This window comes from Camelus ferus, unplaced genomic scaffold (assembly GCF_009834535.1).
Source record: "Camelus ferus isolate YT-003-E unplaced genomic scaffold, BCGSAC_Cfer_1.0 contig298, whole genome shotgun sequence".
Classification (NCBI taxonomy): Eukaryota; Metazoa; Chordata; class Mammalia; order Artiodactyla; family Camelidae; genus Camelus; species Camelus ferus.
Window position 1 is genome coordinate 302 of NW_022588414.1, and position 27,426 is coordinate 27,727.

General features: G+C 33.7%; 1 protein-coding gene across 3 annotated transcripts in view; it reads right to left on the bottom strand.

Annotated features, from left to right (window-relative positions):
- Nucleotides 1-1,017: 1,017 nt before the first annotated feature.
- GRIK2 (glutamate ionotropic receptor kainate type subunit 2) overlaps nt 1,018-27,426 on the bottom strand; it is an 896,246-nt gene continuing 869,837 nt past the window's right edge. For all 3 annotated transcript variants that reach the window (XM_032476219.1, XM_032476220.1, XM_032476221.1), the window contains one exon: nt 1,018-1,397. In XM_032476219.1, coding sequence (XP_032332110.1) covers nt 1,128-1,397 — 270 coding nt within the window. In that variant the 3' untranslated portion in view covers nt 1,018-1,127. The remainder of the gene's footprint in view (nt 1,398-27,426) is intronic.

A 27,426-nucleotide genomic window follows, 5' to 3' on the forward strand; every position in this document is an offset into this window, starting at 1 on the left:
AGAGTGGAGTGAATGAGATTAGTGCTCTTATCAAAGGGGCTCCAGAGAGATCCCTTGAACCTTCCTGGGGAGGAAGGAGTTTCTCAGTTTCTCACCAGACACCAAATCTGTTGATTCTTTGATTTTGGACTTCCAGCTTCCAAAACTGTGGGAAATAAATTCCTGTTGTTTGTAAAGCACCCAGTCATTAGTATTTTGTTATAGCAGCCCAGATAGACTAACACATTCTTTCTCTCACTACTTCTACTGTAGTATTTCCTTAACCGTGACTTTACTTGACTCTTGTGCCTCCTTCTTATAAGGCCCCTTTTGATCACATTAGAAAATCCAGGATAATCTCCGCATTTTAAGATCCTTAACTTAATCACATCTGTAAAGTCCGTTTTGCCATAAAAGGTATCATATTCACATGTTCTGGGGATTAGGCCATGGATACTCTGGGGAGCCATGATGATGCCCACGACATGCACATATGTACTGTAACATTAGCATTTATGCATTCATTCATTTATCATATGAATATATATATATATATATATATACATATTCATATAGTATGCATAAATTTAAAGCTCAATAATCCAAAATTTTATTTTCTGATAATTATTAATATTTTATTCTGTGATTATTACTGAAAAAAATTTTGTCATATAAAAAATGTTAAAAATAATCAATCCTACTGTAAAATATTCTAGGTATGTTCTTAGTAAATAGTCTGCTACCTCTCTTAAATAAATCATATATCTCTCTTAAATAAAATAAATATTCACAGTGACCATTTGTAGCTCATTCTTTTAGTTAACTAAGTCAAATACTATATTCAGAAGCCACTTATCTGAAAAAATGAAGTTGCAAAAACTTTTGCATTCATAAAACATATTTTAGATGTAAGATTGAGAAGGTCCTTTAGGAAAGTGTTGTGGATTTTGTCAACAGATACAGTAGAAACGTCTAATGACCATTTTGGTAGAAATCAATTTTTCTTTTGTGATTTATTCTTTTAGAAGCAGAGGTCCAAATATCTTCCTGACTTTCTACAGTAACGGAACATACAAGATACATTTGTTTGAAGCAAAATTCCTAATATCCTGTGGAGGCACTGTTTTTTTTCTCCCTTTTCCAAAGAACTAAGATTGATGAACAAAGAACGAGTGGCTGACATAAAACTTACCCATGGGGGTGCCCACGCCATAACCCTTGGAGTCTATGAGGCCGCCAATCTGTGTCAGGTTACAGTTCCGCTGGGTGACGAACTCGATGGTTGTTGACTCCATTAGGAAAGCGTAATCAGAGGTGAGGACTCTCTGGATTCCTTCTTCATTACTTTTGACGAGCACAGACTGCCTCCTGCTGCTCATAAAGGCCCACATTTTGTCATAGGTGGAGATTTTTGATTTCTGGGGAAAAACAAAAAACATAAGGAAAATAGTCCTTACATTCCATGTGATCCTACAATATTTAGGTGAAATTGACTATATTCAGTTTGTTCATACTTTATAGTTGTATTATTAATAACAGAGATACTAAATGAAAAAAATCAAAATCTATATGAAAAGTTTTTCAGAGAAATCCCTCATCGGATTTCCAGGTAGGGAGCAGATTTATTTAACAAGCATATAAAAAAAAGTCCTGATGTTCAAAAGTTCACAAGTAGTAGATCAGAGAAGGCAGTAAAACAGAGAAAATAAACAAGATTAATCAGGAGGGTTCTTTATGTTTGTATCTCACACGAGTATCTCATGTGTACAATTTTATCTTTCAACATTACTATAACATCAAAGTTGGAAGATACAGACACTGGACACCGACTGGCACTATAAAAATTTTAAGTGGTTCCCCACCTCCACTTTGGTTGACTATAAGACAGATGTTACATTATCCCCCAAGGACACATACAGATACAGAGAGGAATTTGTTACAAATAAGGATGACTACGCTTCTGCTGAGACACAATCTGGATACCACAGAACTTCTTTTAACCTGCCTCAGTTCAACAAGAAATCAATCATTTAGGTCTACTAACTAATGATTCTTGGACCAAGAAAATAGAAGAGTATTTACATCCAACTGTAATTTCTCAGTAGGGCTTCGGTAGGATTTATTGCTAGAGGAGAGAAACAGGTTTTGTTCAGAGGCACTGGTAAAACATTAACCTGGAAAAGGTTAGCATCTGCTTCTGGAAAGCTCATCTTTGAAAATTTTACCTTAGTTTAATTCTTATACAAGTTCAAAAAAAAAAAAAACCTGAAACTATAAACACAAGAAGGATATTCACCATACTGGTTGTACTGTCATAAAAAATCAAAACTATTTTCAAATAAATATATTTGCAATTTTCTACAGCTTAAGTGTGCATTTAGTCCTACGTATGCCAGGACATAAATGCAGTATTACTCCTTCCACTAAAAGGCAAGTACACAGTAATATTTAGAAAAATTCTGGCACTGCTTCAACGATAAAATGAGAAGAGAAACCTTAAATGTACTTGGAAAAATACCTACGGATATAATGAGTGCTTTATACAAACAAGTATAGCTTTAGGGCTAAGAAAGGATAGAAATGCAAACTGCTACTCCAGTGAAACACTAAAACATGCTAAAAGGCCAGTGGCTCAAAGTCTGAAAAGAAGCAGCTACAGCCCTTAGGGTAAGATAGATAGGGTTACAAGCTGGGGCAGTTACTCGGCAATTCAATTGTTTTCAAGTCAAATAACCAAATGTTGGAAGTAGAAACGGGAAAATAAAGAAGGACTATTTAAGGCTATGATGCAATTCTTACTGGAGTAATTAAGAACAATAGTGAGATTTTGCAAAGATGCATTAGTAATTATCCAGTTAGTAACATAATGAGAGTAGCCAGAACAAGTACACTTCCTTTCAAAGGTAAAGAATTTTTCTTCTAATATTTTGGATTTGGTGAGGCCTAAATACAAAATAAAACCAAAATTAAAGCTCACCTGCGGATTAAAGAGACTTTATGTAAAAAATAAAAGTAAATAAAATTGGACACAGTTTTTGATTTAGTGAATCTGTGACTGATAATAAACACAATCTCATAAATGTAATACTAAAACCTTATGTAATCAAAACTGCACATTATTACTTGACAATTTAAAATGTAACATCTTTGATGGAGAGTGATAGTGTAATAGCTTAACAAGGGTATACTCATTGAGGCCCAAATCAAGCAGAGATAGCAAAGTGTACAAGAAGTTATTTTCACTTGCATTGATCATAAATTACCTAAATTCTGTTTTGCTTTAGTTATTGGAATACTAGCAATCAATATATTTTAGTGCTTTAGTTATATGATTTTGAATTCATGATAATATGTTCCATCCATTGAGAAGTGTTTATTTAAATAAAAACTTGAGGACTAGCAATTTTGTTCCAAACAGGGGGAACATAATGTTTACGATGGCACTAATCCTTTAGACAGTATAATTACGTCTTTCTATTTTTTAACATGAAAAGTAAAACTTTTTAGTTTACAGTTTAAAAGAAGAGAATTAGTTTCTTAATAGTACATGAATGTATCAATTATTAATATTTTGCTGTGGTTGATGCAGCAAACACATCAACTTTTTTTTTTTAAAAAAACAACTAGAAACCAACAAATATTTCTAATATGTCTTTACAAATATATAGTTTAATTTTAGATTAATGTGAAATGCAGTATTATTTTACATTTGAAATGTCTAATCTACAATACTAATCTTCAACTGACAAAATGAGGATTTTAGAAAATATATTTTTATATAAAATTCTTATAGACTTTTTCTGCGGAACACTTCTTAGAAGGTATTATTTATACTCATTCTGAAACTAATCATTTCCTATTCTCCATTGTTATTTAAGAATCTCTTATTGATATACTTCTGATTTTCAGGAATCTATTGTCTATGATTTGTATACAGCTTCACTCATCTTTCTTGTCTGCAGAAAATATAAGTATTTCTATTATTCTTACATTGTATACTAGGTTTTGATAGATACCTAAATTGTTTTGTGTCCCATAATAAAGAGAAACAAATAGAATATTTTAAATATTATAAGTAAAATAATTCCAAATAAGAAATATTTTAATTTAGAAATATTGACCCACTGCTGGTCACACACATTCTATATGGCTTGCTTGCTTGTTTTGCTGTTATTCTTTGGCACCTGTTTCCAACTGGATACAGTCATCTCTCAATTAGGGCTGTAAAACACAACTCTGTAGAAAAGATATGGGAGATAAGGTAGACTCCTTGTGTGTGTGTGTGTGTGTGTGTGTTTGTGTGTGTGTGTGTGATATGTGATGCCATTCAACTCTTAACCTATTTCTACAGAAAGCGGAAAAGGAGAACTGCTCTGTAGGAGCTCCTGGTGATTTTATTACTTCTATAATTTTCAGTGGTAAAGTGACTATATACCTTTTTAAAAACAAAAGGTTGGAACAACATGAATTTTACTGAAACTCTTAAATTTAAAGCAGCTAAGATGGCTTATAAAGTATTTGAAGAAAGTATCTGAGCAAACTCTTAGGCTGAATATGAAGCTTAGGCTGCTGTTTTCTCTACAAATCTGGCCACTCATAAATAGTTGACTACTGATACTTACCTCTATAGATAAATTCTGAATACTGTAGGCCTGAGTCAAAAGTAATGATCACTAATTCTATATCTCTTATAATGGAACATATGTCCTTCTGCAAGCCACTTATCTCTTTTGATTTCAGTTTACATAACAGTCAAATACCTTTGCCAACCTCACAGGGTTTTTGTGAGGCTCAAAATAAGACACTACATGTAAACACGTTATTCAGTAGTAAGATATTTTTGTAATTCTGATGAAAAAAAAATAGCACACTACTACCAAATGCTTGTGTGTTATTTTTCTTAAAAAATACCAAGTACTTTGGCCAAGATGGCAGGTTGAATATCATCTTTGAGCACATGCTGTCTCCTATGGCATGAAACCACGAGGCAAAAGAGAATTGTACAAGGTGCAACAGAAACAAAATTTTCAAAGCTGGAAAGCAGATAGATGAATTGTAACCGAGCTAACCAACCTTTAGAAATCCCTTGTCCCCTGCTAAAGTTTTTGAGGTTGGTATTTTCATATCCCTCTCAAAGCCAGAGTGATCAAACGCCTAACAAAAGTAGAATTTATTGAAAGAATGTCTTTAAAACAACTATCTCTGAGCAGTTTGGTGACTGCTTCATCAAACTAAGGACTAGAAGTTTTATTCTCTGGGGAGCAAACAGGAGCACACTGTACACAGTTGAGCTGGGGGCACCCATATTGAAACCAGAAGGAACAAGTTGGATTCTACAACCGGTATTGAGACCAGTCAGCCTTGTGACTGTCTTGGTTCTTTGAATTCCTCCAGTAAAGATGATGGGAGTTTTTTTTTAAGCAAAAATGAACCGTTCCAGAGAGATAATGATAAATAATAATTAATAGTAATAATAATAATAATAATAGCAGTTAACATATAAAGCTTAGCATGTGCCAGACATTCTAAATTATTTATAAATATTAAATCACTTAAGTTTTACAAGATTTCTACTAGGTGGTAGATATTTGTGTCTGCATTCTACAAATGAGAAAACCAAAACATGAAGAGGTTGATAATTTGCTTAAATTCATGTGGCTACTTCCTAAAACCAGTTATCAAACATGGGCAGATTAGCTACAAAGTTCACATTCTTAATTATTGCACTATATCAACTGTGTCTAAAGACACATATTATGGTTTTCCAACAAAACAACCCACTACATCACCCTAAAGTGAAGCTCATATTTTTTCATCCTTAATTAAGCACCCAGAGCTTGCAGTGAGCCTCTAACAGAAAATATAAAGACAAAATAAACAAACTACAAAGGTATAAATGTCCTCAGAGAGGTAAAAGTTACCACATAAATGCAAAGAAAAATATTCAAATGGACTCTGTTGAAAGAAAATACATTCAGAGGACAAATACATTTTTAAAAATCTGACATCAAAATTAGAAACCTTAAGTGAAATGTTAGAAAATAAAGTTAAGGCAACCTCCAGAAAAGGAGAACAAAAAGTTAAAAAGACAGGAGGAAAGAATCCTGAGGAAGTATCATCAACTGATGTCTAAAGAATGAGTTCATGCCAACTACCTAATGAAAAACCAAGAACTTTCTAGACAGACAGGAAAAAAACCAGTTAAGAGACACTATCTTGGACATGCTTTTGATGGACTGGGATATTGAAGGAAATACTCTGGGGCACAGAGAGTCAAGCAACATGGTGCTAGAGAAACAGAAATAGATCAAGAATGACCAAGATGGCCTTACCATTTCCTTTGGCTTTCTAATCTTTAGATGGCTTCTTGCTTCCTCTAGACCCCTGACCTCACTCTTCCCCTGGCCTTTCCAGCATTCAGATGGTCTAACTACTGAGGTCCTTCCCTCCCTTTTCTTAGATCATTTACTTTAGAAAATGTGTAATTGTAAATTCTTCCTTTGCACCTTTGAGATGCAAATCTTCTTTAAAGCCTCTGGTCAGTTTTTCAAGCCAGGACTATATTTCACAACATCCCAGGAGCCATCACTTTGAAATGTAATCATTAAAGATTACATCATCCAGTCTGTGCTGGAGAGTAAGAGCCTTGCTTCAAGTGGTAAAACTACCTTCTGTCATGAAGACACTAAAAGTTTATTTTTCCTTTGGGTAAGGCCAATTAGCAAACACAAATGGCAATAATGGCACCCACCACAGCTCTTAAAAGTTCTCCCATCTTTAAAAAACTCTCACTCTATCCCTTAAAAATTCCCTCATTTCAGGGAAGTTGAGTTCAGACTAAGTTCTAGCCTCTCTCCCTTATTGCAATAGCTTTGAGTAAAGTCTTCCATGCTTGTTTAACCTTTGTCCAGTGTGGTTTTTGCTTTGGTAAGTCCAAACTATTCTTTTACTTAAAATATGTATATTGAATTACTAAGCAATGCCAGGTTCAATTATAGATACTGAGGACCAGGGATTGTGAATAATTAACTTGCAAGGACATCACGCCTTCGTAACAGGAGCAGGGAGAGGCCAGAGCAGGTATGAAGCAGCCTGGGGATGCAGTCACATCTGCATGGTGAAGAGATCACTAAGGTTGCTATGTGTAAAATAGATCAGCCACAGCAACGTTGGTGTAGGAAGATCATTTAGGAGCATATGGCAGCAGTCTAGGTAAGAAACAGTACTTGTATATGGGAAGTGGTTTTGGAGATGGAGAAAAATCTAAGTTCAAGGATTGTGTGTGTGTGTGTGTGTGTGTTTGTGTGTGTGTGTGTGTGTAACAGATAATGCTGAGTCATTGTGGACTATAAGAAGTAAAGAAGAGGTTTAGGTTAAATGAATCCTTGGTTTCTGGCCTAAACAAGAGAGTCTCTGAGAAGAATAAAAACCTGAAAGATTACTTTTGGGGGGAGAAAAGATTACACCTAGTAAGTTGGAGGTACCTAAGGAACATGTAAATAGATGTGTCATGTGAAGTCAGATCTGTAAGTCTGGAGCTCAGTGGAAAGGCAGGCTACGAAATAGGTCTTGGCGTCCTCTTGGATATAAAAGACAAAGTGGTGGATGGATGAGAGGAAGAGGGGTCCTAGGACCAAGCTTTGTGCAATTTTGTGTTTCAGTGACAGGCAGAGAAGGCTGGGCCTGCAAATGAGACATGAAGAGAGTGAACAGAGACTAAGGAAGCAAATCTCGAAATTGTAGTACTACAGAAATCAAAGCAGGAAAATATTTAGGGAGGAAGTGGTCACCTCTAGTAATTTGCCAAAAACATACATACAATGAGAACTGAATAACTTCCTTTGGATTTGGTAAAAGAGAGTTATTTTATTTCCTTGGTTATTTTAGCAAGAGCTAATTTAGTAGAGTGAAACATTCAGAAGTCACACAGAAGTGGAATAAGGAAGGATTTGAGGAAAGTAAAATGGAGCTGGCAATTGTCAAAAACCAAAAAATAAAAAAGTCGGACTCTAAAGAACAAGACATTCATGGCAGTAGGTAGAAGAATACTTTGCTTTAAGGAAGATTTTCAAAGGTTGAAAAGATTTAAGCATGTTTAAATGCCAGTGGGGGAGGTTTCAGGAGAAAAGAGAGGTTTAAAATGCCAGAGAAAGAAAGAAAAATTAATAACACAACGTTTCTAATAAGGTGAGTCTTGAGTAGAATAAAGAGGATTTGAATGCTATGATTGGCTTGACTTCTGATTTCAAAATTTTTATAGAAATACATGTGGAGTTATACTGACACTCTAAGATCTATTGTTTAAGAGGAAAATAAGAAGCTTCAGCTTGATTTATTTCTAATAAAATAGAAAATTATTGAACATTTTCCAAGTAAAATAGACTTCAGGATGTCTAAGATTAAAATCAATAGATAAAGCCGTACAAGTTAAAAATGAGGAATAAAAACTCATTTAAGGTCCATAAGCAGGTAATTAAAAATAAAATTTGTAATCAGACATTTGTATGTTGAGCGTAAAAGTTTATATAAACTTAGAAGAAAGGACGTATCAAGTTGCAACATGAACTGAAGGTCACAGATGAAAGACAGGGCGTGTTTAAAGAATGACCTGTAGCTATGTTTTGCTCAATCTCCTGTGACTAAGGTTAGTTTCATTCAATGAAGTTCCCACTGATCATCGCCAAGGAACATGATAAAATCACGTTTGGAGACTAAGCTGCTGAGCTAAATGCGCCCAGTCTTGGAAGGTCCTCTAGGCAGAGAAATGAGGACCCAGATAGAACATTAGGAAAAACTCAGGATTGGGACGCAGCTTGGCTCTCTGCATCACTGCTGCCAAACTGATTGGGAAAGATTTTCCAGAAGAATGTATTATTTAGAGAAATATGAAAAATGAAAGTCAGGTAATAAACTAAGTATGAAATAACATAACTCTCTGTAAGGGTAGAATTGAGATAATGGCAAATTAGAGTTTAGAAGAGAAGCTATTCAGCAGAAGTGTAGCCAAGTTAAAAAAAATGTTGAATTGGTTAAAAAAAAAAAACAAAATACAAAGAATATCTTGTTTTACTCCTTTACTTCACAGGTGAGAAAACTAAGGCTACTTGATAAGAAAAAATATTACCAGTGAAGGCAGATTTTTAAGGAAAAAAATGTTGATAGGCTTTATGGCATCACGATTACAGAAAAATTTTAATTGTATTACAAGGTAATAACTTCGGCAAAAATGAAAAGAAAATTCCTAAGTATTATCCTTACAATTATGTTATGCACAGTAAATAGGCAGATAAGCAAGCAAAGAAGTTAAACCACGTATCACAGATATTGCTTGAAATGAATATGAAACTGAAAGCACTTTACAAAGAAAAAGCGTATTTAAAATGTTCTAAATAAAATCATCTTATTTTCTCACACAATCTACCCTGCCACTCTGAATACTAGAATCAATTTGTGTGTGTGTGTGTGTGTTCCCCACATTAAAGACACTTTTCTATGTCACATCGGACAGATTTAGGGTATCAGTGTTTAGCAGTGTTTATTTTATCAAAATGCTGATTTCTTATAAGTTGATTTGGTTTTTGCTACATCAGCACAAAACCAATAAAACTAGTTCATAAAGCACTGTCTTTTTTATAATAGCAGTTTTCATGGGCTATGAGACATCAACAAAAAGATGAGATTCCACTTACAAAGAATAAGAAACACAACACTTTTTTAGTATATGTGCTGCCAAAGCGAGCACAAGAAATACAGCACTTTTAAAATGGAGCCTTTTAAAGATTTTGTGCTTTAAAAAGGACATTCAATATACTAAAAGTATTTTACAAACATACAGCTAATGGTTCAAAATTTAAGATATACAGCTTTAGTCTCTGACAGAACTCTAAATAAAGTTTGTAACCTGAAATTACCTGGCTCTTTGCAGAACTCAGATAACTAACGGGTTTTCGGCAGCATTTTTTTCTGAGCCTTTTAGAGAGAGATTTTTAGAACTGGTAAGATATTAATGTAAGGATAGTGCTTGCTTGAAATTTTGTTTCTATTCCTTCTAAAATACGATGAAAGCCAATAAAGTAAGGGTTTTTCTTGTACCACTGGCATAGATTTTTTTATTGTGAGCAACAGATTTTACAAACAAAAAGCCATCTTTAAAAAAAAATTCTCTGATTTAAATTCTTTGGTACACAAACGAAGTCTTCTCCACTTGCTTTGCTTGCTGACAAATACAAATTAAAATTTAGAAACCATCTTTTGTTCATTGTACCTGTTTTTATAAACCTGTCTGATACTCTAAGAATGATAAACATTTGTAGACTTCTGGAAGCTGGTTTAAAATGAACATTTACAGTGTATTCTAGAGAAAAGTTTATCTTCTTTAATAGGAGAGGAAATCTTTAATATTAATCTTGTTTGAACTGTCATAACCACAAAGCATCAACGGTACAAAGAAAATTCCGTACTATGTTGTAATGTGTTTCATTCTATGTAATAGTAGAAGTGTTGACTACAACTCAGATTCTTTCGAAAAGTCATTCAAGTAGTACAAAGCCCAAAACATCTTGAATAACTTAAAAACAGGCTTTGTGTTAAGAACCCATTTATTTTGATTTAGAAAACAAACATTCATGAAAAAATGTTTTGTCTCCTAAAACACAATGTCTGGCATAATGAGTTGAACTTTGGTGTTTGAATGAGTATTGTGAAAGTACTAAAAGAAGAAGCAGTGATTTCTGATCATTTTTCTTAATTATCAAAGTACATTTGGTGACACTTGGCACTTACTCAAATTATTCCTTTTCAGTAAATTCCACACGACCAACTTTGTTTCTAATATAAACTTAAATATTTGGTTTTAAGTGCTGTAATAACATTTATTATTTTGTTATGGAAAAGTCACATATAATCATTCCTAATATGTGGTTTGAAAAAGCCCATACCAAGGTCTCCCTTGGTAAAGAAGAATTTGGCTGAGATTTGCATTTTAATTTTTTATTACAGTAAATAAATTACCGACAATACTGGAACATATGTGCTAGGTAAGAACAGCTGAGCCCTATCTGGACTCATCTGACCTTGGTCACTGGGAAATTAAAGTTAATTCAGGAAAACAGGATTGAAGCCATATGTGGTTCATATCAAAGGTGGATCTGAGGCTAGTGCAGTGATCTGAAAGCATTTGGTTGTTAGCAAACCTGTCAGTCCTTGGAATATTCTGGCAGTTTTATCTCAGAGCATCTGTGATCTCCTCAAACAGGATATTTGAAGGGAAAGACAATGAAACAGAGAGAATTGCTCTTCTTGGTGTTATTGGGAGTTAACAGAGGAGTAAGAGAATTATGACTGAACATAATATGATGGGCAGCAAGTTTAAAGCGATTTGGTGCTGTTACAGGCAGTTTTCCTTTTTAGGCAGTTGAACCAGTATCTGACAGCTCATTCCACACTAGTCAGAATCCCTGCTAATGAGTCTTCTGGTCACTGCATTTTATGCTTTAAATGAGATGTCTTGAACTTTCCTGGTCAAATGTTTTCTCTTCTTATAAAAAAATAGTAATCAGCAATATATTTTACTGTCATTTGGCCAAACTTAAATAAAATTAGGAAAATACGACTTCATTGAGTCAATGACAGAGCTTGAATAACCACAATTTCTTGCCCCTATCTAATAAAATACTTCTCTAACAATTTCACAGGAATGTTATGAGGAGTAAATAAGAAAATTCATATAAATTCACTTTGACAAACTATAAAACTCTCTAAAGATATCAGGATTTTATTCTTAATGCAGTTTTATGTAATAAGTGGAGAAACATAAACTATGACAGTAGTGTATACCTACTGTATCCTTATATCTATGCCTTTACCTTTAGAATATTTTATAATTTATAGGAACAAGGAAACAGTCCCCTGCTTACCCATTCGCTCACCTGTTTTTTCATTACAATATTCATCGAGCACCAGCCATGCCAGGCACTGTGCGTATAGCGATTAGCCAAAAACAAAGCCTGGCCCCTGTGCTTGCAAAGCTTAATGTCTCATGAATGCAGAAAAGGTAAACTAAAAATTATGAAATGGTGTGACAAATGCTATGACAAATGACAGATGAGGTGTAACCTAAATTGATGAGGGGATGCATGACAGAAAGTCAGAGGAAATAACTCCCTTTCCTGTAGGATTCAAATCAATCACACTTTTGCTGGGTCTCTCACTCCTCTCTAACTGAAACTCTGAATTATAAATAAGTGTGGAAAAAAAAACTTTCAACATTTGAAACTCTTAAAAGAATCATCATTCTCACTTTAAGCCAGTGCCTTTTCCAGGATTTCTAAACTTTAGTGGGAGATAATGCAAAGCTCATCAAAATACTTAAGAATGATGTTTATATACTGTATTGCTGTAACCTTATATATATTAAAATGTACATAAAATAGATGTTTTGTTTCTAAATAGTAAGTAAATAACCTTAGTTGGGTCCCAGGGAGAAGAGATAAATGGCTTTAATCACTTCTTCATCCAGTGGCTAAATAAGCCTACTTAATCACAATAATCATGAATTTAATATGTATAAAGTAATTGTATCAGTGATTAAATAAATCACTAACCTGAGGTACAATTTAATTAGAAGAGCCACGTCTAACCCAGGCGCTGAAACTTGCCATTTTCTCCAGCTGGGCTGTCCTTCCCCTGCATATCTGTGTGCCTCACACCTTCAGCTCCTTCCCGTCTTTGTCCAAACACCACCTTTTCAAAGGGACCTCCGCTACTTACTATAATTCCAATTACTCCCTTAACACAGATATCCCTCTGCTTAATTTTTATCCATAGCAGTTAATAACTATGTAGTGTCTTACATGGTTCCTATTTTTATTTATGTATCTGTTCAGTTCCTATCTCCATTTACTGTGAGAAAAACTGCATGAAGACAGAGATTTTTGTCTTTTTTCATTTTTAAATAATTTCACTATTCATACCCTCATCACATTTGAATTAGCAGAACTCTTCCCATGACGGGCAGGACAGAGACCTGTCATTCAAGGAAAAATAGGCGAAGATTTTCATAAAGCTTGAGGAGAGCAGTACCACAGTAACTAATACAAGGATGCTTGCAGCAGTCTCAGACAATGGTGCCAAGGTGTGTGAGTAGGTAGGCAAAAAAGGTGCTCCAGCAGGAGCTGGCCTATGTGTGTTGGCCCAAAACCACTGCTGTTACCTAAGGGGACTTTCTTAATATGCTTGTTAAGCAGATCACTTGTTTTGTTAACCCTTATAGCCCCGATACCTAGAATAGTGCCTGGTGTATAGAGGTACCAATAGCTATTTATTGAATAAAGGATCTAAAAACATGAGTAAATGAATGAATAAATGTGTAGAATGGGATTATTTCTATTGTGCTAGAATTTAGAAGAAGGGATGTGAGCCTTAGCTCTGGCATTACCAAGCTAAGTGATATCTGATGAGTAATTTCATATCTCTAGAACTCAATTTGCTCGCCTGCAGAATAAATGGGTTAAACCATATAAATAATATATAGCATTCACCAGAGATGGTCTGTGTAACTATACATATTTAGAAGAATGACTAGGCACATTTACTTCTTTCATATTCTCTTCATGGTTAAATATAATAAGGAAAAGAACACCACTGGCCTAGTTTTAAAGCAAAGCATAAAGAAAGCCACATCATTGCACTGCATAGGTAATTTTAAGCCCCATTTCAATGTTAGAGTGCAGATTGAACATGTAAATGAAAAATATTAGAATGAATTTCACATTCCACGTATCTCAGGGATGGGAAGTAGAATTAGTGCCCTCTTTGTTCTTTTCCCACTTCTAGGTCATCACTGCCCCACCCCCTTTTGAAAACAAACCGAGGTTCAAAACTCAGTCTGTTAAGACTCAGGCCATACAGTCTTACTCCCTGACTCCTCTTACTACAGTTGACTATTCATTTTCTGGTTCTTGCTGTCGTTCCTAGAAAATTGTAGTACCCAAATGTTGGTTTCTATCAGTGATGAACCAGTAAACGTTTAAAAATCAGCTCTCTGGAAAAGTGGTAAGGCCGGATTTGCAGCATTTCCTGGTTTTTATGGTTTAAATATTTCCACTCTTGCCATTTGAAACTATGGACATGATATCAACAAAACTATAAAATTCTTGAAAATTTAACTCCTGCAAGTCAAGGTGAGCCAGCTCCAGTACACCACTGCCTCTCCTTCACCCAGAATCTGAGTGACTTCTCAGTTGTCTGACAATCATTTCCAATAACTTTCTTACTAGCTCCTCATTCACCCCAAATCATGGTTACATAATGTTGTATATATCAACACCTGAATTTTCCTTGCTTTCAAAATCAATTATTCAAGTATTCTACTCTGTGATTATAACCTTTTTTCTTCATAATTTTCTTATTCAATTTCTTTACTGGTCATATTTTCCAATCTCATTGGTGTCTCATGCCCGTTAATGATCTACATTCCAATTCATTTGCTTCTTCTACTTCTTTTATAGTCTATTTTGTTCAGGTGAGCTTCCATGATCCATAATTTCAAAAGTATTGTTGCTAATATCCCAAACTCATTAACTTCCCTCTCTTTTCTTTGGACTATTAACCTAACCTAACCAAACCCTGAATAAACAAAACTATTCACTTCCTCTAAATCTGTACCAAGGCAGCATAGTGTTGCTGGAGAAAGTCATACTACAAAGTATGAAGCTAAGTAGATGCTCAGGGCTGCCCAGGAAGTATAATACTTATCTTAACTTATTCTCTACGATGCCAATTTCAACTTTCTCTCCTTTCTGGAAACTCAAAACCTTTTGTGGACTCATTCACTGTTGGCAATTGACCATTGATTCATGGCGTTAACTCAAAACCAAATCAAATCCCTTCTCACAGCAAAAATCTTCTTAAATTATAATCTCTCCCCTCTCTTTCTGTTGTATTACCCTTTCTCCCACAGTGAATCCTTTATTTTGAGATTTGGATTCCACCAGCACCTTTTGTCTTTTTCAGGAATCTTACAGAATTATTTCCTTCTTATACTCCTCTGACAACATTTTGGCATTTCTAGATCTTTTAGATTTTAACTTCCCTTTGTCTAGTTGACATTCTTCCCCCACCCTCCTGCTAGTTACCATACTTTCTCCTTCCTCCTCTTTACAACAGAATTCATCAAAGAGTTGTCTTCGTTATTCCATTTCTTTATTTCCCACCCAGTTCTCTATGCACTCCAATCTGTCTTCTAGTCACATCTTTTTTCTGAAATAAATTTGACCAAATATACCAATGACCTCCATATTTTTAATTTAAATAGATTTTTTTTTGTCCTCAGGTCACCTGACCACCCTTCAACATGCAATACCCTTAACCATTCCTGAATTCCTGACACAGTCTCCTGCTTTCTTCTTATCTACTGCTGCTTCTTCCAGTCAGTTCTCTACACTGACTCAAACTTGGTCATGTCAACCTACCTCTATTAACTCTCTTATAAAGCTCCCTGTTACTCCTATTATGAAAGATAGTAATAATACAACTACAAAGTTATAATAGGCAAAGCCAGTTGACTATGCATTTCCTCCTTATTATTTTCCAACCTTTTCTAATAGAATATACATTTCCCATCCTCTTGTTCATAACAAGATAATCATATAACCCAATTATGGCTAGTGATATAGGCAAAAATGTATTGGGACTTCTGATGACCTCTTTTTGAGAGGGCAGATTCAGTTGGCATGCTCCCAATAGCTTCCCAGATTAATTCTATGTTCTCATAGTATAATGTAGCCATTCCTTTAGTTTTTAAGTATATATTCTATTTAATGATTATTTGGTTAATTTCTGTGTTCTTCATGGCTCTTGTTGAGTCATGGTGTCTAGTGTATCTCTACACCTAGTACAGATACTGAAAGAAAGGCACCCAATAAATATTTGAAAAAATGAATAGAGTTCACTAATGAAGTGATAGGCAATTAATTCTGAAACACCAGCTTATTATAAAAAATATATCATTGAAGAAGCATCCTAAGGAAAAATTTGAGAATATGTTCTTATTAATTCTAAAGGTACTAACTACACATAAAGTTATTATAGAATAGCTGAAGGAAATATTCAGATCAATTATGAAAATTTATTAAATCTCATTTTCACACAGTTAAGTTTAAATAATAAGTTAATTACCACTAACATTAGAATCCATTAAAGGAAGACTCAGATCAGTATTGCAACATATATTCTTAGCTGCTTTTCTTAAAACTACTCTTAACTTTGAACTTATTATGTGTAAATGCTTAAGCATTTTAAGAACACAATGCTTTTTAAATCTTCATATTCCTGTGAGATAGGTTTTGTGATACCCATTACAAAAATGAGAAAAGTGAGTTTAGGGTAATTAAATATCTAGCCCAAGGTTTGAGGCAGACTCACAACTTACATGCTAACGCAAGTTGCTGTGAGCGGTAACAATAGGCACAGTGTCGTTCAAATTGCTTTTTTGTAATTAGTTGGTATTATTTAAGGCAGTGATGTAGAGACAAGCCAAAATATGCTTTCCAAAATAAGTCCTGTAAGATGAAGCAAAATAGATGCAGGATGATAGATTCTGGCTAACAGGTTAAACAATCATAAATTTAAAAGGAAACACTCAAGTACTTATGCAGAAGAATAATATATGTGATGAAACTCAAAGAACACAAAAAAATACAGTAGAAATACTAAAAGAAGGAGAAGAAAAAAAAACAAGTATATACATAGTACAATTCAGTTGAGCAGTTTTCAAGAACCATCCTTTGAAGTTAATTCCAAAAATGATCATTCTCAGTATGTGTTGTTATCTCTAAATAAAGCTAAATCTAACCTTAAATTTAAGAAGGATGGTTAAGAATAGTTTCGGTGGGTGTGTGTGTGTGTGCACGTGCGTGTGTGTATGTGAGATACGCTGGCAACCTGTTCAACTCCCACATTCCCTGAGCAGGCTTACATCCACTGGGGAGTGGAGGAAAAATGTTTCAAGCAGCTAGAGGCTAAACTTGATCCAATTCCAGGCCAATTTACATGGAACACAAGAAAGTATCCACCCTTTGCCAGCATGGGGTTCCTTCTAGGCAGGAATGCCAACATGAGCAGGTGAAGTAAGGTGGATGAACAATTGCATGGTTTATTATCTTACACTGCTGCCCTTCAGAGGCAGTGAGGGAAACAACCTGCATGTAATCTACCCTTAACACTTTTGTATTTAAGTAAAATTACTTTTCTTAGGACTTCATTCTTCGCTTTGATACAAATTCTATTAGAATCCTCTGTCTGTTCGTTAGCGTGGAAATAGGTCACATGTAGCTTTGCCTCTAATTAGTATTCACTTCCTATCATCCAATAATCAATACAATTTAGAAAAACATAGATTTGGGGGTTGTCTTTTATATACCATCTCAACAATATTGGCAATTAACTTTGTTTCTTCTTTGGTCCAAGAGTTTAATCTGGTACCTACCTATTTTTTAAAATAACTCCCCATCTCTGAGTTAGAGTTCCATAGCGAGGTAGCTACAGGTCTGATTCCATTTTATTCCTGTTTGCAAAAGCTCGAAGCTTAATCTTACTCAGTAGTCTCCATAATAGGAATTCCCACGCCAGACCTCGCTTTTTACAGACACAGTCACATGAGAAAGGTAGACCAAAGCAAGCTTCTTATACCAGGGACCTATGTTGTTTCCCAAATAGTCCCAACCTTGAACTTTATTTGATCACAGATAATCTTCTAGGTCATCCATGAAACTTTCAACTTCTCCTCCAGAAGGAGTACCCACATTTTTAGAGTGAATTACCAAAGTATAAGTACAATAGTATTAAAAACAAACCAACAAAAAACCCAAATAAACCAGACTTCCAAAATGTAGCTACAAAAATAAAAGTGTGTACGTGTGTGTATGTTCCTATTTAATCAATTTTGTCAAATTTTAGAATGACTACTTAACTGAAAAATTTATCTTCCCTCTAATTCATTTAACAAAGAACGTAAAGCTCTTTATCATGCTTTATGGATTTTGTTTCGAAATGTTACCTAGTTAAGTGTGTGTAAGTGATCCGTCAAATTATAACAAAAAGACTCATTTTAAAGGAAAAGAAAATGAAAGTTGATTTTTAAAACTAGAAAGAATTGTTCTTAATAATGCCAATGAACTTAAAAACAGTATAGATTGCTTGGATAAATATCTAAGTTCAGCTATACTTATAAAAACCAAGAACATTTTCTGATGTTTATATTTGGAGCTTTTATCTTTAAATATGTTGGCACCAGCCTGGCCATACATATACTGTGTTTAAAACAAGTAAAGAAAGGTATATGCTACTGACTCACTCACAAAACTAACTTTTTAAAATTCAAAATATTTAAGATGTGATTGAAGTTTCAAGGGCACTTTAAAAAATTACGACCATAATTCAGCCTTCTTAATACATAGGCATGGGAGCTCAGCTGTGACTAAAAATGCATGAAATTAGATATGGATGAATTTAGTTAAATAAAAAAAAATCAGGTGCAAAATAAAAATATTAAACATAACTTAGGAATATGGTTAAGAATATCAATAAATCTCTAAAACAGTAAAATTCTAGGTCATCACCTTCACCCTTATTAATAGCTATTAAAATTTTATTAAAAATATAACTTAGCAAATTCTTCACTGAAAGCTAATGAATAGCATAAATGAAAATTGCATTATAAATAATATAAAAATGATCAGAAGAGAACCTAAAGTTCAGTAAGCAGAACATAGATGGACTTTTTATTTGTAATATATTTATTTGATTATTCACCCTGTGGAGAGCATGATTTTAACCATCCAGTCACTATCAGGGGAAGTAAAACTGAAAGGATTAATTTACCGTCAGTATTGATATGAAATGATCATTTGGTACATCTGCATTTGAGGATTTAATGAAAACAAAGCACTTCTCTACTCTGATATTTAATATCAGAGAAATAACCAGGGAGTTAATAATAATAATAACAATATGAGAGACTACAATGCAATATTATTTAAATTTTTCTGTTTAGCTATCTGACTTTACCAGTCATATTTTCTATCCTGCCAAAGGAAAAACAAACAAACAAAAAAACGAAAAAAGGTATTTCATAAAAAGCATTAATGTTTTCACTAGAATGAATTCATTACATCTTTTACTTCCCATTTGACTGTGACCATGTCCAGAAAGCACACAGTTTTCTATAAGAGAAAATGAAACAATCACTTCTTGTTATATGAACATTGCAGAATCAACACATCCAAATGACTGTTGCACCTTCAAAATAGTCACTTTATTTTAAATTTGCTTGCAGTTTTGAATTCTGTTTTAGAAATACCTTCAGATGTTATATTATATCCTTTTAGATACTCTCAGTATTAACAATTTGATATCTTATTAGGGTAAATTTTCTTTGAAAATAAATCAAAGTATTTGGAGTAAAACAATGTCGGCCATAAACTGTTGTTACTATTCTGAAAGCAGGGACAGTTACAAAGTAAAGGAGCTGATTTTCTTGTGCTGTATTTGAGTATGTTCTAAAAAAAATTCCAAAAAGAAAGGTCTAAGAATTTTTTAGGAACCACAATATCAAAGATAGTCTCTTGAGGTATATCCTTTGTGATGTGGTATTCACTTCCTATATACAATCTACAGTATTTGTACATAATGCAGTCTTCTTAGGTTAAACGTTTTTTTCTTTATTGTAAATATTTTTATTTATGTAGCAAAAAAAATTTATATAAAAACTAAATCTGCCTGCAATCTCTTTAACATCTGTGTGGGTAACATGATGTTAAATTGGATGTTTCAGTTAAGGCACCAAGAAAAAATTGACTTAAAACACTTAAGTGTGAAATAGATAACCATGAAGACATTTCATGGTAGATGTAGAAGCAATCAGATAATTGATCCACAAGGGGATATAAAAAGATAATGAAAGAGATTAAGAATAGACATTTTGAGGAAAATTTGCTTAAGAGAGAGCTGCACTCTGGTTGTGACTCTCAACACTTCTTTGCCTTGGTTGAGGTGGGAGTGTTTGTGGAACGTACCTCATAGCCTTGAACTGGTTGAGTTCAGAGACTGAGATGTGACAACTTGAAAAGATTGATTCCAACCCCTGGCACCAGCTGGCACAGAGAACTGGTACCCTTCACACAGTCAGGAAAGGTAAAGGATAACTGTCTACATATAAGAAGCAACTGCATCCACTTCCAGGCTGGCACAGAGGTGTTTGAAACTCTAAGATGAAATGCAGGCATCTGAGTAAGAATGCTAGTCTCTGCCCAGGAGGGCAGTTGCCGTGGGAACAGAGAGTTTGCTTCCCTGTTAGCACAGACTCAGCATTTGCTGACGTAGGTGTCCCAGTAGCTTCACCAGAACCCTGTCGCTGATTCTAAAGAAGTTGCAGGTGTTGAGGCATGCTGCCTTTGCTGATGGCAAGTTTCCTGCTACACCATCCATCAAAAAGATATTATGTCAAGATGGCATCAAACCAGATGGTAAAGACAAGTTTTGAGACGGCAGTTTGACTGACTCCAGCCCTAAATTTTGGCTGATAACATCTTTCTGACTTGATAAAATGAAGCAGAACTGCCAACATAACCAACTAATTTGCCTGAGCAAATGATACTAACAAAGTATCTATTTAAATGAAGTGAAGGTTTTAATTTTATTTGTTTTTAAAAAGTTGAGGTATCATAGGCAACTGGAAACATTATAAAAAAAATTTCTTAAAACTCTTCTATAGGAAAAAACACAAAATGTTTGGACATTTATTTCAAACAAAAGAAAATGCCATTAGAATGACTCACAGAATATTTTTAAATGTTGCTTAGTTACTTTTGGAAAACAGAGTACATTATTACTAAAATAAAGAACTAAAAGTTAAATTTCTTTAAAATCTCTCCTTGTCACATTGCCATTTTTAAAACGTTGCTGAAGTTGTGAAGCTGTGGTTATATGATGCACTGAGGTTAAGTAAGCTAATGTTCAGGCATATGCCTTGCTCTAACTTTTCATGACTCCAAAGTCTCATATCCTTAGTATTTAACTTTAGGAAACTGCAGACACCTATTTAACGAGGCATTTGACACACAGAGATATGATTTCCTACCTCAAATATTAGTGCTCTTGAGTGTGTCCATGAACCCACATACAGCAAATGTTAGACAATTATACAGAAAAAGTTCAGAGAAGTAAAGCCAAGGACAGGGAATAGATGTGGGCAAGAGGGTGGTCATTAATGCAGTAAAGGAACTTAAGATATCAAACATTTATGATATTTTTCTATATATGATGTTTTAGGTAGTAATTAATGTGGAACTCACTGCCTTGCATTCAAAAGCTTGGGCAGAGACAGAATAAACTTTGAGTTTATACAAAAACCTTACCAGAAATAGCCATTACAATGAAGACAAAGTGGGGCACTGTTCAAAACAGGGTGAACAAAAGTAAATCCATGGTACTGAACTACATAACAAAAAAAGGTGTTTTAGCTGATTCTGCTAATTCTTTTTCATTTTTTTGTGTGTTTAGAGAACACAGAGTATACATCTACATGATCATGAAATAGCCAAAACAAAAACTTATGTAATACATGTTTAGGTGGACATTTTTCAAAATAACTGGTTGGACTAATTTACTTCAATTAATTTAAGCAAATAATCCTTAATGAGATTAACCTTAAATAATTTGATCTAAACCTACTGTAACTTACAGTAGTAGAGAATTAGTTCATCTGATATAGTGTATTATAATTATGTATATATATACACACACACATACGTGTATATGTTTCTTATGATATAAAAAACATTCTGTATAACTCAATACCTCATAATAATGCATTGTTCTAAAAATTTTCTTCCAAAGTTGTAATCGTGATGGTTCTGTCCATACACAGTTTTACAGTAACTTGTTCTTTTTCAAAGTCCTGAAGCACTCACTTTCAATAAGATTCACTACAACTCACTAGGAGTTTAACTTAGGTTCATTAGAACTCCATACAATCATTTTAGAAAAGAGAAGTACCTTTAGAAAACATTTTACAGTTGGAAAAACCAAAAGTAAAACCTTGGATAAATCATTCAATATTGATACATCCTATGTATTTTATGTTTTAGAGGCAGATCTACTTTTTGGAATTCAAAACTCCGAACCCCCAGAGTTTATTATTAATGATAGATCACTACAAACAGATCTCACTTGAGTCTTTTCTGTTGGTTATTATTTTTGTCTGCCCCTTGCTGACTATGCCCATAGAAGACATTTTCTAACCTTCTCTATTACCAAAACCCATCCTTACTTAGTTTCTGGCATCAGATAAACTTGCTTCCAATTTTGCTGAAGCCATGCATGTCAGCTCCCTCAGCTTCCTATGTCTGCCTTGCATAGTATCAGATTCATGCCCCTCGCTGTATTTACACCTCTATGCTGTTGCTTGATCATGTGCTCTTCCATTTCTCCAAATCTTCATTCCAAAAAACTATGCTTTCCCTTCCTTGTCTTTCCCATCTCTGTTTTTCAAATGACTCCTTCCTGTCTGCACGCTGAACAGACCAATCGCTTTCTCACATTCTTCACCCATTCTCCCTGACACGTGCTCTCATCTCGCTGGCATTATAGAACCTTTTCCTGGTTCTGCCTTTCTAATCCACTTTAAAGATGTTCTTTTTTTTTTCCTGCTTTCTAACATTTGACTTCTCAAAAGTTCTGCCTTTGCCTTTCCTCCCAACTTCATCTTTGATAAAAACTTTAACTTAAGAATTTAAAGAATAAGCTTTTTTCATCTAAGAGTCTTAGTAGGCAATGAACAGGTCTAATAATTTATTTAATATCATTATTCCCTTGTAATTCCAGCCTCTTCAATTTGAACCAGCTCAGAGTGAACGAAACTTCCTCCCCTCAAAATTTTGCGTTCTCAACTTACGTTCATGTAAGCGGTATTATCTCTTTCTACTCTCTTCCCTCACTATTGCCTAGTATCAAAATTGTGGATTCCATATATTGCAGTACAATTTAACTTTTAAAGTTTAATGAGAATGTTTTATGTAAATTCTCTCATGCTATTTTCTGTGAGAAAAAATATGTGGTACAATTTCTTCCTTATATAGATTATATTCTAACAGAAGGGTCAAAAGAATACAGATTTTGATGATGCAAAGTAGATACACACAGCCACACAGTAAAAGTGGCAGGAAAAGAATATTCTAATAGGTTGCAAACTCCATTTCTAAATGTTTTTGACATTTATCATTCCCTGATCTATTCCTCAAACATTATTTTATTTCAGGACCTTATCACATCTCACTCAAACTCACACTATGAATTCTTAATTTGGTCTAGTGTCCTCTAATCTCTGTTCTTTTCAGTTACCTTCCAAATATATAATTTTTGATCATCCTACTCTGCCCCAAACAATTAAGATCATGAATTTCTACAAAACCCCTCATAGGCTATAACCACACTTCATGGAGTGTTACCTTTAAAGAAATTTCCATATTCAAGCCAGTATATAGATTTTACTAGGACCAGTTCTCTGAAAAGTTGGAAATAAGTTTTGTTCACAATTGTATCATGCACAGCACCCAAGGTAGTATTTTATACATAATAGTGACTCAATAAATATTCATTAGTTTCCACAGAATTCAGACACTGTATGATATTCAAATTATTGAAAAGATTCCTGTAAAATTTTTCAACAAAATTAATATTAATTATTTTCATTTAAAATGGCATGAGAAGCCTGTATTTATTATTTATATAAAAATGTGTTACACAAACATGAAGATAACTTTAATAATGATAGTAATAGTAATAGTGATGAAATGTTAAATGATAATATATAATTATTTACAATTAGAGTGGAACTTGCACTTGTATAACTTAATTGATCTTTCCAAGCATTGTTCTATTAAGTACATTATGGAAACGAATGACAAGACTTAGAAGAGTCAAGGGACTTAATAAGGATTATTAGTTTAATAAGAAATGATGCTGAGTCTAGAAACCTTGTTATCTGTTCCCATATCAAATACTCTTTCTACCAAAATCTCCTGATTACTTATACCAACAAATAATAGAAAATAGATTCCTCTATTTTCATGGAGTTGCTCAATAATTCAATCTCTAAAATAAATAAAATTTTAAACCTTTGCTTTATTCCTTATGACACATTCTATTTTTTAATCTACATTAATATTATGCAAAATATTTCCTTAGCAGAAATCTTGGTGTGATGGTCTGAAATGTGTCATATCAAAATTCATATGTTAAAATCCTGACCCCTAGTACCTCAAAATGTGACTGTATTGGAGCTAGGTGCTTTTAAACAGGTGATTAATTTAAAATGAGGCCATTAAGGTGGGCCCTAATCCAATCTGACTGATGTCCTTATGAAACGAGGACATCTGGACACAGAAAGAGACACCAAGGGTGCAGAGGCACAGAGAGGGTAAGTACCATGTGAACACATGGAGAGAAGGTGGCCAAGAAGAAAGGCTTCTGAAGAAATCGACCCTACTAGCATCTTGATCTTGAACTTAAACTGCTGTTAAGTCACCCACTCAGTCATATTATATTTTGGTATCCCTAGCACACTAATAAAATTGAGTAAGATATAAAGCATTTTAATTTACTTTATCTGAAGCTTTGGTTAAAGTCAGTTTACTAGACAAACTGTTATGGTTTAGCATTATAAACAATGGCCCAATAGAAAAATTAATGCACCAGGGAAATGTCTAATACATCTATGATAAAGCTTATTTATCTGAAAAGATTGTGTCAATAAAGAGATTTATTCCTTTAAATTATACATAGGAATAAGTAAACCTTCTATTGTCATTCCTGATTCAGATACATATTTATGCATAGATTTGGAGCTCAATGATTGGCTTCTGGCATTTCCTTACTTAAATTTTATAATACTGATAAAAATATATGACTAATTTATGAATAATGTCATTCAAAACACACAGCAAAAATAGGTATGTCACAATTTACAGGCTGTATATTAATGGTTTCATTTCAAGATCAGCATTTTAATGAACTTCCTTCACATAGTTTTATGTAGTGGATATGTGTAAGATTAAATGTGCATTATATGTGTGTGTGTGTGTATTTTTTTATATCCTAGAGTAAATTAAGGGCGTTAACTATATATATATATATATATATATATATATATATATATATATATATATATATATAGTTATGTATATATATATATAATGTTTCTATTTCAGTCAAGACAAATCTAATTATCAAAAATTCATAAGTAATAAAACATGTAGAAAAAGGACATGAGAACTGACTAGTTCTTGACAAGAAAATGAATAAACATAGGCTGTTGAAAATGTGCCCTTCCCCAGATAAATTAAAAAGATTATTGTTGCCATAAATTAATACCAAAATTATGAAAAACCCCTGGAGACACAGAAAAAATTGAGTTCTGTTGTGGAAGGAAAACTTGCATTTGAGAAAATGGGTTTGCACTGTTAATCAACAGAAGGTGTGAGACCTTTGTACATAAATCCCTTCCCTTCCTTCCTACTGGATGTATTTAAAACCCTCACTATAATGATTCTAAATAGTAGAAATAACAATAGCTGAGCCCTGGCAGCATGAGAAAACGTGGCACCCGAGGGAAGTAGAATGAAAATGTGCAACAGGTACAGACAATGCTTTCATCCCTAGGAACTGAATTGCTTCTGATCATCTCCTCATTCATTACCTGGGATTAGTGGTTACAACTAGTCCCCTCAAAAGAAAGGATCTGTACATTCAGTGCAATCCCAATAAAATCTCATTAGGTATTTTTGTAGAATTTGACGTGCTAATTCTGACATTGATATAGAAATGTAAGGACCTAGAATAGTCAAAATACTTTTGAAAGAGAACAAAGTTGAAGGATTTATATGTCTAACTTCAAGACTTACTATAAACGTACAACGATCAAGAGAGTGTAGGCTTGGCATAAACAAACAGATGGAAAAGGCTGGAGAGTGCAGGAAAAGATCCAATGTATATAGTCAACTGATTTTTAGACTAGATGCAAAGGAAATTCAGTTTAAAATAAAGGGTTTTTTTTTCAATAAATGGTCATGAAATAATTGAATATCCATATGCAATAAGAAAAAACTTTGATCGATACCTTACATTATGTACTAAAATTAACAAAACGAATCACAGATCTCATTTTAAACTTAACCCTATAAAACTTCTAGAAGAAAACAGAGTAGGAAAATCGGTGACCATACATTTGACAAAAAATCTATTTAAAACGACACCAAAAACACAGTCTATTTAAGAAAAAAAAGATAAATCAGACCTCAATAAAATTAAGAACTTCTGCAGTTTGAGCCCTATTTACAAGTAGATAAAAAGCCAAGTCATGGAATAAAAAAAAATAACATGGATGAGTCTCAAAATAATTATGCAGAATTGAAAAAGAAAGACTAATAAGAGTACATGTTTTCAATTACATTTATATATAATTCTAGAAAATGCAAACTAATCTGTATTAAAATAAAGCAGATCAGTGGTTGCCTGGAGTCAGGGATGGTGTGGACCAGATGTGGGGAGAACAGATTACTAAAGGGTACAAGAAAACTCCTGGGCGTATTAGATAAATTCACTATCTTGATTGTGGTACTGACTCATGCATGTATTCATATGTCAAAATATCAAATTTACATTTTAAACGTGCAGTTTACTGTATGTCAATTTTAGTTCCATAAAGCTAAAATAGGGCAGATATTTTTTAGTTCTTCAGTAGTCTTACTCCAAGACTTATATATCATAATAGACTTATACAGAAAGATTAACTTTTTAAAAAGAAGAGGAAAAGTAACTTATTTATGCTATCAAATATTAATATATGCTACGTACATATATTAATAAATATAAGTTGGGAGACATAGACAAAAAGAGCAATGGAATGTAATTAAGATGTCAGAGACAGATCAATATAGATGATATATAAATGATAGAAGATATAAATAGATATAGACAGACAGACAGACAGATACCTTGATACCTGGTATAACTGGCACCACAACTCAGCCAGAAAAGAATTAGCAGGGTATGAAGATGATTATTGAAGAATAGTTTGTGGCAGCAGAAAATTGCAGAAAAGGTAGCTTCTACGACTAGCAGATGGAGAAATAACATGTGTTGGACACATACTGTATAATTTTGTACAAATGAGAAACAGTAATCATGTTGAGTGAAAAGAACAAAATAATAGATGCTAACTTAAAATGTAAATTAAAAATAATAAAAGATTAAAAATATGAAAGATGCATATTAAAAACCATTATATATTCTTAAAGGATATAGCCATAGTTAAAGATGTACGTTATCTACATTAGAGTGGCTTGTGAGAAAAGTAAACAGAGAATGGGGCTTCGGGCTCAGTGAAACTGA